This window comes from Eutrema salsugineum, unplaced genomic scaffold, assembly GCF_000478725.1.
Source record: "Eutrema salsugineum unplaced genomic scaffold, Eutsalg1_0 scaffold_5, whole genome shotgun sequence".
Lineage (NCBI taxonomy): Eukaryota > Viridiplantae > Streptophyta > Magnoliopsida > Brassicales > Brassicaceae > Eutrema > Eutrema salsugineum.
Genome location: NW_006256612.1, coordinates 10,996,383 through 11,012,645, shown reverse-complemented (window position 1 = coordinate 11,012,645; position 16,263 = coordinate 10,996,383). Strand labels below are relative to the sequence as shown.

At 37.8% G+C, this 16,263-nt stretch overlaps 3 protein-coding genes and 1 non-coding gene across 4 annotated transcripts; 2 read left to right on the top strand and 2 right to left on the bottom strand.

Moving 5' to 3' along the window:
• Window positions 1-1,760: 1,760 nt before the first annotated feature.
• On the bottom strand, window positions 1,761-6,696 carry LOC18993547 (probable phospholipid-transporting ATPase 11). The gene is made up of 11 exons (XM_006417081.2): window positions 6,089-6,696; window positions 5,546-5,995; window positions 4,560-5,458; window positions 4,369-4,479; window positions 3,990-4,266; window positions 3,799-3,887; window positions 3,593-3,701; window positions 3,299-3,514; window positions 2,987-3,211; window positions 2,692-2,883; window positions 1,761-2,601 (listed from the first exon to the last, which is right to left on the bottom strand). Exons 1-11 carry the CDS (start codon window positions 6,494-6,496, stop codon window positions 1,951-1,953), a joined length of 3,627 nt encoding a protein of 1,208 aa, XP_006417144.1. The 5' UTR covers window positions 6,497-6,696; the 3' UTR covers window positions 1,761-1,950.
• A 1,403-nt stretch (window positions 6,697-8,099) lies between these two features.
• Window positions 8,100-13,735, top strand: LOC18993546 (protein CROWDED NUCLEI 2). Its single transcript, XM_006417080.2, has 8 exons — window positions 8,100-8,571; window positions 8,801-9,010; window positions 9,248-9,501; window positions 9,581-9,851; window positions 9,923-10,006; window positions 10,745-12,660; window positions 12,906-13,083; window positions 13,232-13,735. Exons 1-8 carry the CDS (start codon window positions 8,248-8,250, stop codon window positions 13,529-13,531), a joined length of 3,537 nt encoding a protein of 1,178 aa, XP_006417143.1. The 5' UTR covers window positions 8,100-8,247; the 3' UTR covers window positions 13,532-13,735.
• A 436-nt stretch (window positions 13,736-14,171) lies between these two features.
• LOC18993545 (piriformospora indica-insensitive protein 2) lies at window positions 14,172-15,932 on the top strand. The gene is made up of 2 exons (XM_006417079.1): window positions 14,172-14,384; window positions 14,880-15,932. Exons 1-2 carry the CDS (start codon window positions 14,172-14,174, stop codon window positions 15,930-15,932), a joined length of 1,266 nt encoding a protein of 421 aa, XP_006417142.1.
• Window positions 15,933-16,189: 257 nt separating this feature from the next.
• Window positions 16,190-16,263, bottom strand: TRNAI-AAU. Its single transcript has one exon. It is a non-coding gene; the product is annotated as a tRNA-Ile (tRNA).

Below are 16,263 nucleotides of genomic sequence, written 5' to 3'. Positions count from 1 at the left end.
TCATATCGCCACCCTATCTCAGCGTTCCCGCCGATTTTACGCGTCTAGCTTCTCGGCGTCATCGCTGGAGACATCCTCTGTTTCTTCTGTGGCGTAAACATGGTTTCCGAAGAGGGATTCACTGAATTATTGGAACCCTAATTGAAAAATCTCTCTCTGTTGAAAGAATTGGTTAACCATTCATTTGTCCATGGAAAATTTGTTTTTAATCTATAAACATTCTATTTACAAACACACAAATATAAAATATTATGGGATATGTACCTTTTTACAAACTATTTAAAATCTTAAATTTTTCTTTGTCCACAATTTCAAACCATAAAGCGTAATTTTTTTTTCTTAAAATCATAATTGTTTCTTCCACCTTACTTGTTCTTCCTATTGCCCTTCTTGGTGAGATTCGCAAGCTTGTTCGCCTCTCTTTGCACTTCGCCTTCTCGAACGCCAAGTATATCCGCTATCTTTTTGGTGTTATTCTCATATATCTAGCAATCATCTCAGCACCCTAGGTTGTCTGTCATTTTTTTCTCTTTTCTTTTTATACAAATTCGATTATGAAGAACAGTGGAAAGAGAGATCTTATCATAGAACATACAGAGTAAGATACGACGGTGAAGATGTATTAGTATACAAGTATGTATTTCACTAAGTATATTTATAGTACTTTTTTTTTTTTACCAAAATATGTACAGTGTTTTACCTTTAATTTTAAATTACCAATTTTTTGAAACTAACCGACTTACTTTTTTAAATGTGGTCCTAGCTAGTTTTCATGTGCATTATTTACCCACATGTGCATTAATTATTTATCTGCATGGATTGTTACAATATCGTAATGTTATATAAAATAATTTTTTTGTCTCTGTCTTTCTCTCTTTCTCCTATGTGTACATAAATTACTTATTAGTTATTACTTAGGGATGGAACTCTTCCCAATTATGAAATATAAGAAAAAATCAACATGTCATATTGATTTTTGGGTTGCCACGCAAGTATTAATTTTACTAATTATATGCCATAAATTGAATTTTACATTGGCTATTACATTACAAACTTTATAGCCGCAAAAATACTAACCGACGTCAAGTAAATATAGTCCTAGCTACTTTTCATGTACATTATTTACCCACATAATCTCTCTTTTATGAAATTTACAATGAAAATTCGGCTACAAAAATCCCAAATTTTTCGCATTTTGCCAAAAAAAAGTATGAACTGTCATAAATTGATTAAACTTATTTTACCTCTGACGACATAGATTAGTTGAAAAATATATATTTTCCTCTTAATTCGGGTGGTTTGTAATATTATGAATTTTATATTACTAATATAACAAAAATCAGTAGTTTATATAAAATTAAAGTTAACGAAACTGGAACTAAATGCCACCTCTATGAAAACTATGCTGTTCAAAGATTTTAACATGATCATGGGAATCTCTTAGCAAAAAAAAAGAAAAAAATTATCATGGGAATCAAACACCATGTGGTAAAAATGATAAAACAAATTCTGTAAAAATGTTAAAGAAGGTCAATACATGATGTCAGAAATATTCCGCTTTGTTTAAAAAACACTTACACAAAATGCGCCACAGATTTTCAAAAAGGAAAAAAGTTTTTACATAGTAGTTTCTTTCGTATCCCTCTCAATGTATTTCTATAACTCTACAGAGGGACCAAGATGAGTAGGCTCGTGTTTAATCAACGATAATATTAAAAATATCATCTTTCAAAATATCAATTTATATATAAATATAAAAAATCTATACATAAAAATGTGTTACAAAATATCGATATATTTTATAACTTATAAGTGAAGTCAAGTGAACCCTTTTTAGGCCTTCTCAAAGAAGGAATCACAAGATATAAAGGACCCTATCTTTCCCAGTTGATACTTTATGTACAAGTACATATGCACAAATGTACTGACACTTTTCTATTTATCTTCTCCTCAGAAAGCGATGAAGTTTTTACTGAGCTGATCATGAAACCTACCGGACCGCCTTACACTAGCGGCTCTTCTCGCCGTGAAACCAACAGTCGTAGGTCGAATGGATCTTTGCCTAACCATTTCCACAAATTCAGGATCATTAGAATGACCCTCATACCGGATCCATTGAATCATTTGATGGTAACCGGGGAAGAATCTCATCTGAACCGATTTGAAAACGAAGTAAGGGATCAAAGCGAAGATCATCACGATGAGAGTTGTGAGCCAGTAAGATGGAGCTGGAGCTAGGGCTTCGATGAAGACTTTGTAAGCATCTGTGGAGAAGCTAGGAGCCATGGCTCCATAGATCATGAGGAAGATGTACCAGAAAGCGACTGAGCCCCAGATTACAATGTGTTGGACCCAAGTGAAGTAGCTTATGGCTAAAGCCATTTGGAGATTGACGACCCAGACTACGCAAGTGTACATTGTCCCGCCAAGGATTTCTCGGCCAGCGGTTTTGCCGTTAGGGTTATAGAGTTGGTGCTTGAGAGATTCCTTGCAGAGGAAGAAAATGGCGAGCGCCGTGATGAGTCCGTTGAACATCCATCCGATGATTCTCTTCCAGCTGAAGAGAAGATTTTGAACTCCTTCTTGGTATAGCAATGGGAACTTCAAACACAAGAAAAAAGAAACTTAATCGGCGATTCAGAGGAATTTAGGGTTTTCTTTAGGGTTTATGAGGGGATAATGTTTGCGTACCTTGTAACAGAAGCGAGCAGAGACGTCTTGATCGAAAACTCCGAGAGCGATGACGGGAAGCGAAGAGAAGAAGACGTTAAAAAGCGATAGAAACCAGTCGTTATATGCAGGTTGAGCAGAGAAGGATGTGTAGGCTTCGTATAAGAAGACGGTGACACCAAATGTGATATTCTTGTAGAAGAAGTAACATATCTGCCAGAGCCAAAAACAAAATCTGATTAGAGAAAATGCGATGAAGTATAGAGTAGTATTTATTTGGAGAATGTTTTCTGAAGAGAAGAAAATTATTCTTCACCATTGTTGAGATTCTACTGTAACACCAGTGGCCATGGACGAGCAAGAGACGCTCTAAGTATCGGAATTGAGCAATGGCTATATCACTAGACATAACCGCTTGCATTCCTTCAACACCACTGATTCCAACACCAATATCTGCTTCTTGAAGCATTCCAACATCATTTGCTCCATCTCCAATTGCTAAAGTTGTCTTCCCAGTTCCACTTTTGACCAACCGCGTAACCTGCAAAAAGAAACAAAACCCTATTAATCAAACCGCAACCGCGATACTAAACGCCACCCATTTCCACATAAGAAAAGAAAGCATTACCAGTGCCTTTTGTTTAGGTGATGATCTGCAGCAGATAACAGAGGCACATGCTGTGGCTAAATCAAGAAACTTTTTCTTGAAATCATCTTCAAGAGCGTACGTTAGCGACTTCCCGTCAATGATCAACGCAAATGCCTCGTGAGAGCCTGTACTGCTTGATCCTGTGATTAGAGCTTTCCCTTCTTCCATTTGCTTCACAACGCTTTCTCTTGATGCCTATATACACAAAACTCATTGAGTAAACTACATCGAAAATTAATAGTTTGAAAATGCATATCGAGCAAAATTGCGTACCTGTTCAATCACATCTTTCTCTCCGGATTTCTCCAATGCTTTGATGTGAGGCGTCTCAAGATTTATGATGATCTGCCTCATCTCTTGTCTAAGTAAACTACAAGCAAATCTGTAGAGATTCCAAAAAAGTCAGAAACTATGAAACAAAAACACTTAAGAACAACGTTTAGATCCAAAACATAAGAGCAGAAACAAAAGGTCCTTACCCGATATTGATTGCGGTCTCCATTTTATCTCCAGTTAGAACCCAAATCTTTATTCCAGCTTGAGCAAGCTTGTCGATACAATCCGGAACCTAAACACACAATCATATCAAATATGTTTAAGTCCTAGTCGAACCCTATACATTATAGAAAAATCTAGTACGAATTTGTCTTAAAAGAGCCATTATTCATACCCCATTTTGGAGTTTGTCCTCAACAGCAGTAGCACCAAGGAGAATCAAATCGCGTTCCATCTTATCAGTGATTTCATCAATTAAGCTCTCACGATCAGCTGTAACCGAGTTCTTGGCTTCATTAAAGTTCTTGCTGAATTCTATGTACTCATTCTCATCAACCTCGCGGTATGCAAGTATCAATGTCCTTAACCCTGCATCTGCATATTCATTAACATGTTCTCTGGTTTTCTCTTCGAATCTACGCCCGTTTTTAGCAAGTCTTTCAAACATCACACTGCACACACACCAAAAAAAACAAGGTTCAATAAATTCAATATATGTCAACAAGAAAGCCTTAAAATGTAAAATTAATCTCTCAAGATTTGCAGTAGCTTACTTGTCAGCTCCTTTGGACAGCAACAGAAGCTTCCCATCTTCATCGCGCACAATCACCGACATTCTCTTTCTCGCACTGTTAAACTCAAGAACGTTTAATAACCGATATTCTCTGTAGGAAAAAACAGAGGAATGTAAGTTTTTTGACCTCAAGAACTCGCAAGAACTCAATTTTATCAAGAACAAACAAACCTTTCAACTTTCTGCCCTGTTCCAAGATCCAATTCACGGAATGAGATCCCGTTTTGCGTCCGGTTAAAGAACTCAAACCCGAGCTCTCGAGCCGCAACAACAAACGCAGCTTCATCAGGAGACTCAGCCTCGTAAGAGACAGTCCCTGTAGCTTCATCGGTTTCGGGTATAGCCGTGTGACAAACAGCTAACAACCTGAAAAACTTCTGCAAAACCGCTGATTCTCTTTGCTTAACCCAATTCCCTTTCATAACTCTCTCGTCCTCGAAATTAAACCCTTTAATCTTAGGACCCGACCGGTCCACCACAACATCCAAATCATCACCAAACAAAGCCGAACCACCGCTTCTCATAGCCATAGATCTTTCAACTTCTGTTATACCGCGTCCGTAAGCAGTTCCAGCGATCGAACACTTGATAAACTCCATGGAATTGCAGGTCAAGGTTCCGGTTTTATCGGATAGAATTGTATCGACCATCCCTAGCTCTTCGTTGAGATTAGACGTTCTTGCGTGCGCTGGTTTATCTTTTTCCTCGTAGTACATGAGAATGTCGTTGTTGATGAAAATGCTCTGAAGAACTTTAACGATTTCGATAGAGACGTAGAGCGAAATCGGGATGAAGTAACTGTAGAGCATAACAGCAGTTAAGAAATGTAGAATCGCAGCCACTGGAGCTTTTTCTGGATCGAAGAAGATCTCTGCATCGTCTGGTTTTAAGTACCATCTCTCTGTTTTTCCTCCGTTTCTCACTCTATCCTCTCTTGTCTCAATACCAAAGACGATCGAACCAATAAAAGACATCAGAAACACAGCACCGAACATCATGTAGATGATTTTGTCCATTTTTCTCTCGATTCTGCTTCTCTTCGATGGAGGATCGGTTGAATTTTGAATCACCTGTTTCAATTTTTTTTTTCAAAATGAATTTTACACTTTTGAGATCATTTTATTGAGTGGAAAAAAAACAGATGTTAAAGTTTGTACCTTTGTGTCGTGTCCAGTGAAGACAACAGCTCCGTAAACATACTCTGTGTTTCTAAGCTTCGAATCTCGAAGAAGAAGCTGTTGAATCGTCAATGGAAGTCTCTGTTCTTCCAAATGTAAAGTACCGACGAACGTGTAGAGATCCGCATTTGGGTCTTCGCATCTCACGACGGCTTTTAGTTCTTTGAAATCGGAATCTTCGTGTAAAGCCGACGAAGTCGCTTCTAAACCTTGTTTGACTTTCAGATTCGTTTCTCCGTCGAGATTCATCGTCTCTACATAGCAAATCGAGTCTTCGTAGCTCGACGACAAAAGGATAAGATCCGCCGGAAAAAACTCGTCTTTTTCAACTCTCACTATATCTCCGACTTTAAGATTCCTCCATTCCTCTTGCCGGAATATTCCATTCCCGTCATGAACCTTCACTTTCCTGTTATTCACTTCTATGTCCTAATTAAACAAATCAATAAAAATACTAACTTTAAGGATTTGATTCGACAGAATTTGAAAGTTCATAGAATTTGGAAATAAAAAAATCAAGACCTGTCGTTTTCGTCCCCAATCTTCGATTCCTTCTTTGACCATACTCGCGGCGATGACGAAGCCGAGAGGTAACAGAGCACTAACGGCACCGTAAGGAGAGAGAGAAGTCAACGACAGGATTCCGGTGACGAGGAAGTAGAAATTGGCGACGCGACGAAACTGTTCGAAGAGAGATTTGGGTATGAAAGAAGCCGGAGTGTATTTCGTTGACCGGACATAATTTCCGGCGTAGTTACGCCGTTCCGCCGCCGGAGAATTAGGCTCGTTACAGTAAACAACTCGGGAGAAACCTGGTCCTCCTATCTGTGAATGATCTTCTTGAAAACTAGATTTACGACATCTGAAGGCGTAGATTTTGCTCAGATGTAATCTTCTTCTTCTCCGACCTCCTTGTCGACCTCCCGCCATATCCCTGTCTGAAAATATATACGTATATACAAATCTCGAAAATGGCGAAAACCCAGAAATGTTTAGGGAAAATTGAAGAGGGAAAAGAATAATAGAATGAAGATTATTTTGATTTCGGAACTATACAATGAAGAATTTGAGGGAGAAATGTCAGCTTCTGTGAGTAATTATATTATTTTGATTTAGCAACTCGCTAGCAAGGAAGAGGAACGAGTGTTTTTTCGTTTTTCTTATGAAAAAAACCCAACTTTGACGACGACTTTCAAGGTTCAACGTATCATTTTTGACGGAGTGCTAATATTTTTTTTTATTCTTTTCTATGGAAGAAATAATTTTCTCTGGAAATTAATATTATTGGAAGACGATGAAGGAGATTGCTAAATATCTGGTTTTTATTTCTATGAAACTAATAAAAATCCGACTTGTAAGAAAAACTAAACAATCCATAGTTTGGCGGAAATGAAAAGTACTCAATCCGTAGTTTGTCTTTGCTCTAGAAAAATCAACATATGATGTCAAAAATAATAAATAAATGATGTCGAAAATAATAAAAATAAAAATTAATAATACAGGAACGCATAGGACTTAGTCGTAGATGGATTACTATTACTAATTCTTTTGAAAACTTCTTGGAAAAAGGGATGAGGGAAAATAATTATGTAGTGGATAGTAATTATTACTAAATGAATGATTGATTCTCTAATGTGATTGTGAATATGTTATCAAACTAAATATTTAATTTCCAGTGATCCCCGCGTCAGAAGATTATCTGGCCTCGATTTCCTGATTAATATATTCTGACACTTTTTGCAACACATGTGAAATTCAATTTCCAACTCATAGTTTATTGCCAGTTCAGTAATGGAGGCTAATCAAATGGTGTTTAAATTTTTATTGCTCACTTCATTATTATTTTTCTTCTATATATCTAAATAAATAAACAGAACACTCAAGAGTCAACCATATCAATATGAACTGAATTTTTTTTTCCAGTTACGACATTTTTAACTAAACAAGTTCTTGTTTTAAAGCGTCTCCGTTGTTTCAAACAAATTCTTGTGATCTGGTAATTCTATTATCACATGTTTTTTTTTTTTTTTGCTAAAAGAGAGTTAAATCACATGTTATTATCCTATATTCGATATGTTTCATGTGCTTTAGTCACAATATTCACAGCCTCACAGTACAACAGTCTCACCTACTACGATTACTAATCTCATCATAGTGGCTGCGCCACCATTCAAACACCATCTCATGTGTGAGCATACATATTTAACAATAGTCGTTATCGCGTTGACAATAATCCTTCAAAGTTAGCCTTTTTTTTTTTTTGGTGGAATCCTTCAAAGTTAGCTAAAGATTACTAAAGACGATGCTTTAAAAAACAAAAATCGAGAAGACACTTTCCCATTAGCCCGGTCAAGTCCTTACATGATTATTTTCAAAGAATATTTATTGGGCTTTAGGTCACTATAACTATTAGGGGCCCAAAACGAGCTTCTGGTTAATGTCTTCAGAACAGAGAGTTAGCTTAAACCGAATCGGTTTTGTGAGTCCGTTTTCTGCGTGGCGGTAATTTACCTTTTTATCCACACGCCCGACAATGACTGCCAATTTTCACCACTTGATTTGATAAAGCCGTTGTATCGTTAGAGAGAGAAAGGAATAAAGAAGAGATTTTTTCAATTTGTTGAAATTAAGGGGTTCCACAAAAAAATTGTTACTTTTGAGTGGATCCTGTTCGGAAAACTATGTTCACGCCACAGAGAAAACCGTGGATATCTCCGGCGGTGACGCCGAGAAGCGAGACGCGTAAAATCGGCGGTGTGTCTAACCCTAGGAACGACGACAGAAAGGGAAAGGCGATTGCGATCAGCGAGGACCCAGTGATTTCGACTCTTCCGCCGCCTCCGATTGGAACGCTGACCGGAGAAGGCGTTTACAGAGGTCAGGCTGAAGAAATGGATATGGGTGATTGGAGAAGGTTTAGGGAAGTGGGTTTGTTGGACGAGGCTTCAATGGAGAGGAAAGATCGAGAGGCGCTTCTTGAAAAGATCTCAACACTTGAAGAGGAGGTAAAAAGTTATGAAATTTATGTTTAATTTAGTTGTTCTCTTCCTGGGTTTGCTTTACCGGTTGGGTTCCTTTGAGAATTTATAGATCAGTTGGCTGAAAAGTGATAATGTGAATATGTAATTAGCGAGGAAGCTCTCATGAGGCAATTGGTAACCTTAAGCTGTGGTAAAGTTGAATTGAGTGTTTTGAGTCACTTTTATCAATACAAATTGATGTTCTCCTATGCAGTTATATGGCTACCAGCACAATATGGGACTTCTTCTCATGGAGAACAAAGAGTGGGTTGCAAAGCACGAAGAACTAAATCAGGCATTTCAAGAAGCTCAAGAAATTCTTAAGAGGGAACAGTCATCACATTTGTACGCATTGACGACTGTCGAACAACGCGAAGAAAACTTGAGAAAAGCCTTGGGTTTGGAAAAGCAATGTGTGGAAGAGGTAGCATACTGTAGCTTTAACACCATGGATATCTGAAAAATTTATGTTTCGTTTTCTACATGTTTGCTCCTAAATTCATAAAAGAAAAGGTGATCTACTTATGTTATGCATTGATTTTTGGGTGTCCTCTGTTGACCTTCATTAGACATGCATTTCTTTTTTCCTGTATTATTTAGACGGTTTACTTCGTTTCTGTTCTGAATTTACTTACAGATACAATTTTATTTGTCTTTGCAGCTTGAAAAGGCTCTTCGTGAAATTCAAGAAGAGAATAACAAAATAAGGCTCACTTCTGAAGCTAAATTAGCTGAAGCAAATGCTCTGGTTGCTAGTGTTACTGGGAGATCTTCAGATGTCGAAAACAAGATTTATTCTGCTGAAAGCAAACTCGCTGAGGCAACTAGAAAGAGCTCCGAGCTGGAAATGAGATTGAAGGAAGTGGAGACTCGTGAGAGTGTCCTGCAACAAGAGCGGCTTTCATTTGCTAAAGAGTAAATATTGATATTAGTTATACAACCGCTAAAATTTAATTATTTTTGTTAGTCTGACGTGTATGTTATTGCACCACAGGCGAGAATCATATGAAGGGATTTTCCACAAACAAAGAGAGTACCTTCATGAATGGGAGAAAAAGCTTCAAGAAAAGGAAGAATCAATTCCTGAACAGAAGAGAAGCCTGAATCAAAGAGAGGAAAAGGTTACTGAAAAAGAAAAAAACCTGAAGCTGAAAGCAAAACAACTTGAAGAATGGGATAGAAAGGTTGAGTTGTCTGTGTCAAAGTCTAAGGAAACTGAAGAGGATATGAATAAGCGATTGCAAGAATTAGCTGCAAAGGAGAAAGTGAGTTTAGAACTTATTTAACATTTCTATTTTAGACTCGTGTTTTTTCTCATATGAATTTTTTTACTCAGGAATCTTGCACACTCCAGAGCATGTTAGTGGCAAAGGAGAGTGAGTTACGAGCACTTGAAGAGAAGCTTATTGTTAGAGAAGGGGTAAGTTTTAAGGGTATAGCCTATGTGGTTCTTGGACATTGTTGTGCGATATAAATAAATGAACGTAACAGCGTAGCTGATAACGGGATATCAAGCCTTATTTCTCTATATAGTGCATATTGTAGGAACACTGCATAGCTGGTGCAAGTTTGGATGTCTGCTCAAAATTTAAACTTTCGCATAGGATTCTAGATTAAGAACTGTAGTGTCCAGATTTAGTCCTAAGTATAGACATAGAAAGAAATCACTGCTAACTCCAAATCTTGTAGAAAGTTGTTTCTCATCTCCTTCTTCATGCTAGAGAATGAAGCTGTTTTTTAATGCTAGGTAACGACGGACTACTGTTCAGGTTTAGTTCAAGCAGAAAACTTCTGTTTTATGAATTCGTACAAGGCATTATTTGAATGCTACTGCGGGCACTAGTTTTTGGGTGGGGCTTTTGACATAAAAAAGCCTATCCGGCTTGGCTTTTGAAGTCTTAGCATGGTAGAATACTAGAATGGCTAAGGAAACGAAATCTACACTAATTCCTTGTACTACTGTAAACTTTTTGACTGGATGGATGAATTGAACTGCCAAACTTCTGTTATATACACATACACATATTTATTTTTCTTACTTCACATATGCTTGCTGCATCTGTTTTGTTTTTCTATTTGAATTAAGAATCCTTATTATATAAATAGATTTCATCAGTTCTGATTTCAGTTATCAAATATTTGGTTGATTTTTCAACAGACGGAAATTCAGAAGCTTATTGATGATCAGAAGGAGGCATTAGCTGCTAAAATGCTGGAATTCGAACTGGAGTGTGAAGAACGAAGAAAATCTCTGGACAGGGAACTCCAAAAAAAGATAGAAGAAGTTGAACGACAGAGAGTTGAAATTAATCATAGCGAGGAGAAGTTGCAGAAAAGAAATGAAGCATTGAATAAGAAGTTTGACCGAGTGAATGAAAAGGAGATAGAACTTGAAGCCAGGGTTAAAACTATCAAAGAAAAAGAAAAAATCATGCAAGCTGAGGAGAAAAAGTTAAGTTTGGATAAGCAACAGCTGCTTTCTGATAAGGAGAACCTTAAGGATTTACAACAAGAGCTTGAAAATATCCGGTCTGAGATGATGAGAAAGGAGGAAATGATTCAAGAAGAACACAAAAGTCTTGAAATCAAGAAAGAAGAGAGGGAAGAATATCTGAGACTGCAATCCGAACTCAAGTCCCAGATAGAGAAATCGAGACTCCACGAGGAGTTTCTTTCTAAGGAAGTTGAAAATCTGAAGCAAGAGAAAGAGAAATTTGAAAAGGAGTGGGAAATATTAGATGAGAAGCAGGCAGAATATAATAAAGAGCGAATGATAATTTCTGAAGAACAAGCAAAGTTTCAGAGGTTTCAACTGCTGGAAGGAGAAAGATTGAAGAATGAAGAGAATGCTTTGAGGGCTCAGATAAAGCAGGAACTGGATGATATTAGACTGCAGAGAGAATCACTTGAAGCCAATATGGATCATGAGCGTTCAGCATTACATGAAAAAGCCAAACTTGAGCATTCTAAGGTGCTTGAGGATATTGAAATGATGAGAAGGAATATTGAAATTGAACTACAGAAAAGAAAAGAACAGGATGAGAAAGACCGACAAGACAGACTGGCTCAGTTTGAGGATAAAAGAATGAAAGAACTTAGTGATCTCAATCACCAGAAGCAGGCATTGAATAGAGAAATGGAAGAAATGGTGTCCAAAAGGAGTGCTCTCCAAAAGGAAAGCGAAGAAATTGCAAAGCACAAGATGAAATTGAAAGAGCAGCAAGTAGAGATGCAGAATGACATCAGTGAACTTGGTACACTTAGCAACAACCTCAAAAAACGTAGGGAAGAGTTTGCCCGTGAAAGAGCTCGGTTTCTAGCATTTGTTCAAAAGCTTAAGGATTGTGAGAGTTGTGGGCAGCTGGCGAATGAGTTTGCACTCTCTGATCTCCAACTACCATATAACGAAGAAGAAGCTACTCTACCACCTAATGGAGTTTTGTGTGACCTTCCAGAAAGCTCTGATGCCTCTGACTCCTGTAATATCAAGAAATCTTTAGACGGAGATGCCCCTGCAAGTGGGGGATCTGGAAGGCCCACCATGTCGATACTGCAGAAGTGCACTTCATTACTTTTCTCACCAAGTAAAAGAGCTGAGCATGGGATGGACACAGGCAAACCTGAGCATCTATCCTCCTCAGTGGCGGTTAGTAAGGAAATAAAAGTTGAAAAACCACTGCCAGTTGATCTCCGGCCACGTCCATCTAGTAGCTCAATTCCGGAGGAGGATGAGGAATATACAGTCAGTCGAGTACAAGAAACTTCTGAGGGTTCTCAGTTATCTGAGTTTCAGAGTGCCAAGCGTGGGCGTGGACGTGGCAGACCTAGAAAACCCAAGCCTGCTTTAAATCCTTCAAGTTCGGTCAAGCATGCGAGCCCTGAAGAATCATCAAAAGATGAAGCGGGTGGTCACGTTTCTGTTACTAGCGAGAAGACAACAGGCAGAGGTGGAAGGAAAAGACAGCATATTGAGGATACTACTACCACTGGCGGACGTCGTAAGAGACAACAGACAGTTGCTGTCTTGCCGCAGACTCCTGGCCAAAGACGCTACAATCTGAGGCGAAACAGAACGTAAGTTTTCTAATCTTGTGACAGTGTTTTGAGGCCTTTATATGGCTTGACATGATTTTGCTGAGACTATGTTGTGGTAGATAGTAAGGGGGCCATGTATTTAGTTCAGTCTCCCGTGTTAAGAAATAGTGTGTGGTTTAACTATTATAATTTATGTGTCTTAAGTCTTTATTATTCATATTTTTTTTATCATTCTTGTGTATTAAGTCTGCTCATTGATTACCTAAAATCTTATGGGTGAACAGCGTAGACCAAGCTCCAGCAGATGATGAAGATAATGCAGCTGGTGGTGAATATGATGCAGACATTGCTGCCCTTGCGCCATCAAAGGACAATGTCGAAGAAACTAGCGAATCGGTGGTGGAATCTCTTCGAGCTAGAAGATTAGAAAGTTCGGAAGTTAGGGTTGAGAGAGTTGTAACGGTAAAGAAAACTTCCTCTCCCTCTACCTCTTTCTCTGTGAATGCTCTTGTGTTTTAAGTTCTACAACTTCTCATAAATTATGTTCAAGACAAGACAAAGCAACTATACATGCTACTAAGTACTAATAAGTTGATTGTTTATATTGCAGGTGGAAACAGTTACGGATGCTGATGTTGCTGCTAATAACAATGTGGGTGTTTCGGTTGCAAATGAGGAACTAGCACCTAATATCGCCAGGAGCCCCTCTGTTGAAGATGAGCAGAGGCAGAGAACAGTAGATGAGGATAAGAATGAAGAATATGAGGATGGAGATGAAGAAGTACATGACGATCAAGATGATGATGACGAGGGTGGTGATGATGATGATGATGATGATGGTGATGATGATGGACTAAAAGCTGGTGAAGGATCCATAAGAAAGAAGCTGTGGACTTTTTTCACTACATAACCATCTCACGTGGATGATCTAAGAGATGTTACTTTCGCATTTATTTTGTGAAACCATTTATAGCTTCTTTGTATCCAAAGAGACCCTTTTGGTGGAGGATGAAGTTAGAATATTAGAAGCAGAGGCATGTGTTTAATGATATGATGTACTTTGAATTGACAGAACATAAAAGCCAGAATCCAGAAGGATATTATTGATTACAAATTAATGTCAAAAGGATTACTTCAGAAAAGCAGAAACATTAAAGAAAAATCTTTGTCAACAATAGAAACCATTAAATGCAATTACGCTTTGATATGTGTGCTTCTCTGCATGCTCAATTACATACACAACATTGTATACATGTTATATGTATTGGATTCTATATGTGCATATATGTATGGTTATGGGAACAAATGAAACCTTTACTTTATGTGACAAAAGAGGAACATGTAACCAAAATGTCTCTCAATTTTCTTCTTTTACTTTTTAACCATTTGAATTGTAATGAGAAAAGCTAATTTGATTCCCAACGACCTCTCGCTCTCTTCTCAATAAATAATAACAAGAACCAACCCAAAACCCAAATTGAAAAAAGACAAAATACATCACACGCTTTGTTTTTCCTGTGGATACTCTGTTCTTGTTGTCTAAGGAAACAATGTTGTGGCAAACCTTTTACTCTCTTCTCTTACTATCTCTACTTTTCAGGTGTACGGGCGATGAATCTTTGCCTGAAGTAACCGATTATGAAGAAGCTCCAATGGATAAAAGAGAACGAGAAGCTTTATACTCTGCGATCCAAGGATTTGTTGGTGATTCTTGGAATGGATCTGATCTTTATCCTGATCCTTGTGGTTGGACTCCAATTCAGGTTTTTCTTGTCAAATCTCTGTTTCATTAAACCTTGTATTTTTTTTTCCCCTTGTGCAGCCATGTTATGTTTATGTAGGGTCAACTCCTTAATATTGTCAGTGCTGAAACATAGACAGATAGACTCATGAAGATTGTGAAGAGCTTGAGCTTATGATGTAGAATCTTTTGATCTTTAGACGCTGTTGAATCAAACTCAAATTCTAAAATGCTTTTGAAATTATGTGTAAAGGTTCTTTGTTTTCTAGCTGTCTCAATAATTCTTCAAAATGTTTTGTCCGCTTTGAAAATTTTCCATAATCGGAAAGTGAAGTTTAAAGCTTCAAAGCATCAAGTGAATCCTATTTTCATATAACATCTGTTGGTTTGGGTTTCTTAAAATGCTTCAATTATTGGCCCCACCAATCATTCCTTTATATCGTAGGTAAGTGCTGTAAGAAAAACAAACCAAAATTTGAAGTATAAAAACCTTTGTTTTGTTTTGTTTTGGTTTCAGGGTGTTTCCTGTGATATCTACAATGACTTGTGGTATGTCACGGATTTGAGTTTAGGGCTTGTTCATGAAAACTCGCTTGCTTGCTCTTCAAGTCTTGAGATAAGGCCACAGTTATTTGAGCTGAAGCACTTAAGATCTCTCTCCTTCTTCAACTGCTTTATCTCTCCCATAGTGATAGAAAAAGAGGAATGGGTAAACTTTGCTTCTAAGTTAGAATCGCTCGAGTTCAGATCCAATCCTGGTCTCATTGGGAAACTTCCTGAAACAATTGGAAATCTCACAAAGCTGAAGTCTTTAGTGGTTCTTGAAAATGGGTTTAATGGAGAATTACCGACGAGTATATGCAACGTAAAGAGCCTGAAGCGGATGGTTTTGGCAGGGAACTTGTTCACGGGAATGATCCCAAATTGTTTCAAAGGCTTAAAAAAGCTTTTGATCTTGGATTTGAGCTGGAACTCTCTCTCAGGGACATTGCCTTCATCTGTTGGAGATTTGGTTTCATTGCTCAAGCTTGACCTAAGCAATAACCTAGTAGAAGGGAATCTACCTCAAGAACTTGGATCGTTGAAGAATTTGACACTTTTGGATCTGAGGAACAACAGATTATCAGGTGGATTGTCCAATAACATTGAAAAGATTCAATCTTTAACGGAATTGGTGTTATCAGGCAATCCAATCAGTGAGGATATCATGGGAATAAAGTGGGAGAAGATGGGCAATTTGGTCATTTTGGATCTATCTAGCATGGGTTTGAGAGGTGAGATCCCCATTGGTTTAACCAAGCTGAAAAGGTTGAGGTTTCTTGGTCTGAACAACAACAAACTAACCGGTTTGGTTCCATCGGAACAGCTTGAAGCATTGCCCTGTCTTGGTTCATTATACATCAATGGAAACAACCTAACAGGTGAGCTTGGATTCTCTAGAAAGTTTTATGAGAAGATTGGAAGAAGATTTAAAGCTTCCAAGAATCCAAATCTTTGTCAACCATTTGAGATGGTAATGTCAGAATCTCATAAGCATTTACTTCCTCTCGGAGTGAAGCCATGCACTTAGAAGAGAAAGAAAAAGACATCAAGCTATCTATGAGTTGAAATCATCATCAATGGGTGTTTTTGAGCTCATCAAGCTATCTATCTAGCTATTACATTTTAGATTTTTGGTAAATATGTGAGAATGTTATGTAGTCTTATCTTCTTTTTTCAATCAAATTATGTAGTCTTTATGTCTTATCTAAGTGCTATTTATGTGGACGATCAAAAAAGGAAATGTCTTAGTGAGGCAATTTTATGGTTAACTTGAAAAAATATAACTGGCCCATGCAGGTTTCGAACCTGCGACCTTCGCGTTATTAGCACGACGCTCTAACCAACTGAGCTAATGGGCC

Coding starts and splice junctions, on each gene's coding strand:
- LOC18993547 (XM_006417081.2), bottom strand. CDS start 6,496: ATGGCGGGAGGTCGACAAGGAGGTCGGAGAAGAAGAAGATTACATCTG. Junction 5,996..6,088: donor ATTGGGGACGAAAACGACAG/GTCTTGATTTTT, acceptor TTGTTTAATTAG/GACATAGAAGTGAATAACAG. Junction 2,602..2,691: donor CTGCTCGCTTCTGTTACAAG/GTACGCAAACAT, acceptor TTGTGTTTGAAG/TTCCCATTGCTATACCAAGA.
- LOC18993546 (XM_006417080.2), top strand. CDS start 8,248: ATGTTCACGCCACAGAGAAAACCGTGGATATCTCCGGCGGTGACGCCG. Junction 9,502..9,580: donor CGGCTTTCATTTGCTAAAGA/GTAAATATTGAT, acceptor ATTGCACCACAG/GCGAGAATCATATGAAGGGA. Junction 13,084..13,231: donor GGGTTGAGAGAGTTGTAACG/GTAAAGAAAACT, acceptor TTTATATTGCAG/GTGGAAACAGTTACGGATGC.
- LOC18993545 (XM_006417079.1), top strand. CDS start 14,172: ATGTTGTGGCAAACCTTTTACTCTCTTCTCTTACTATCTCTACTTTTC. Junction 14,385..14,879: donor GTGGTTGGACTCCAATTCAG/GTTTTTCTTGTC, acceptor TTTTGGTTTCAG/GGTGTTTCCTGTGATATCTA.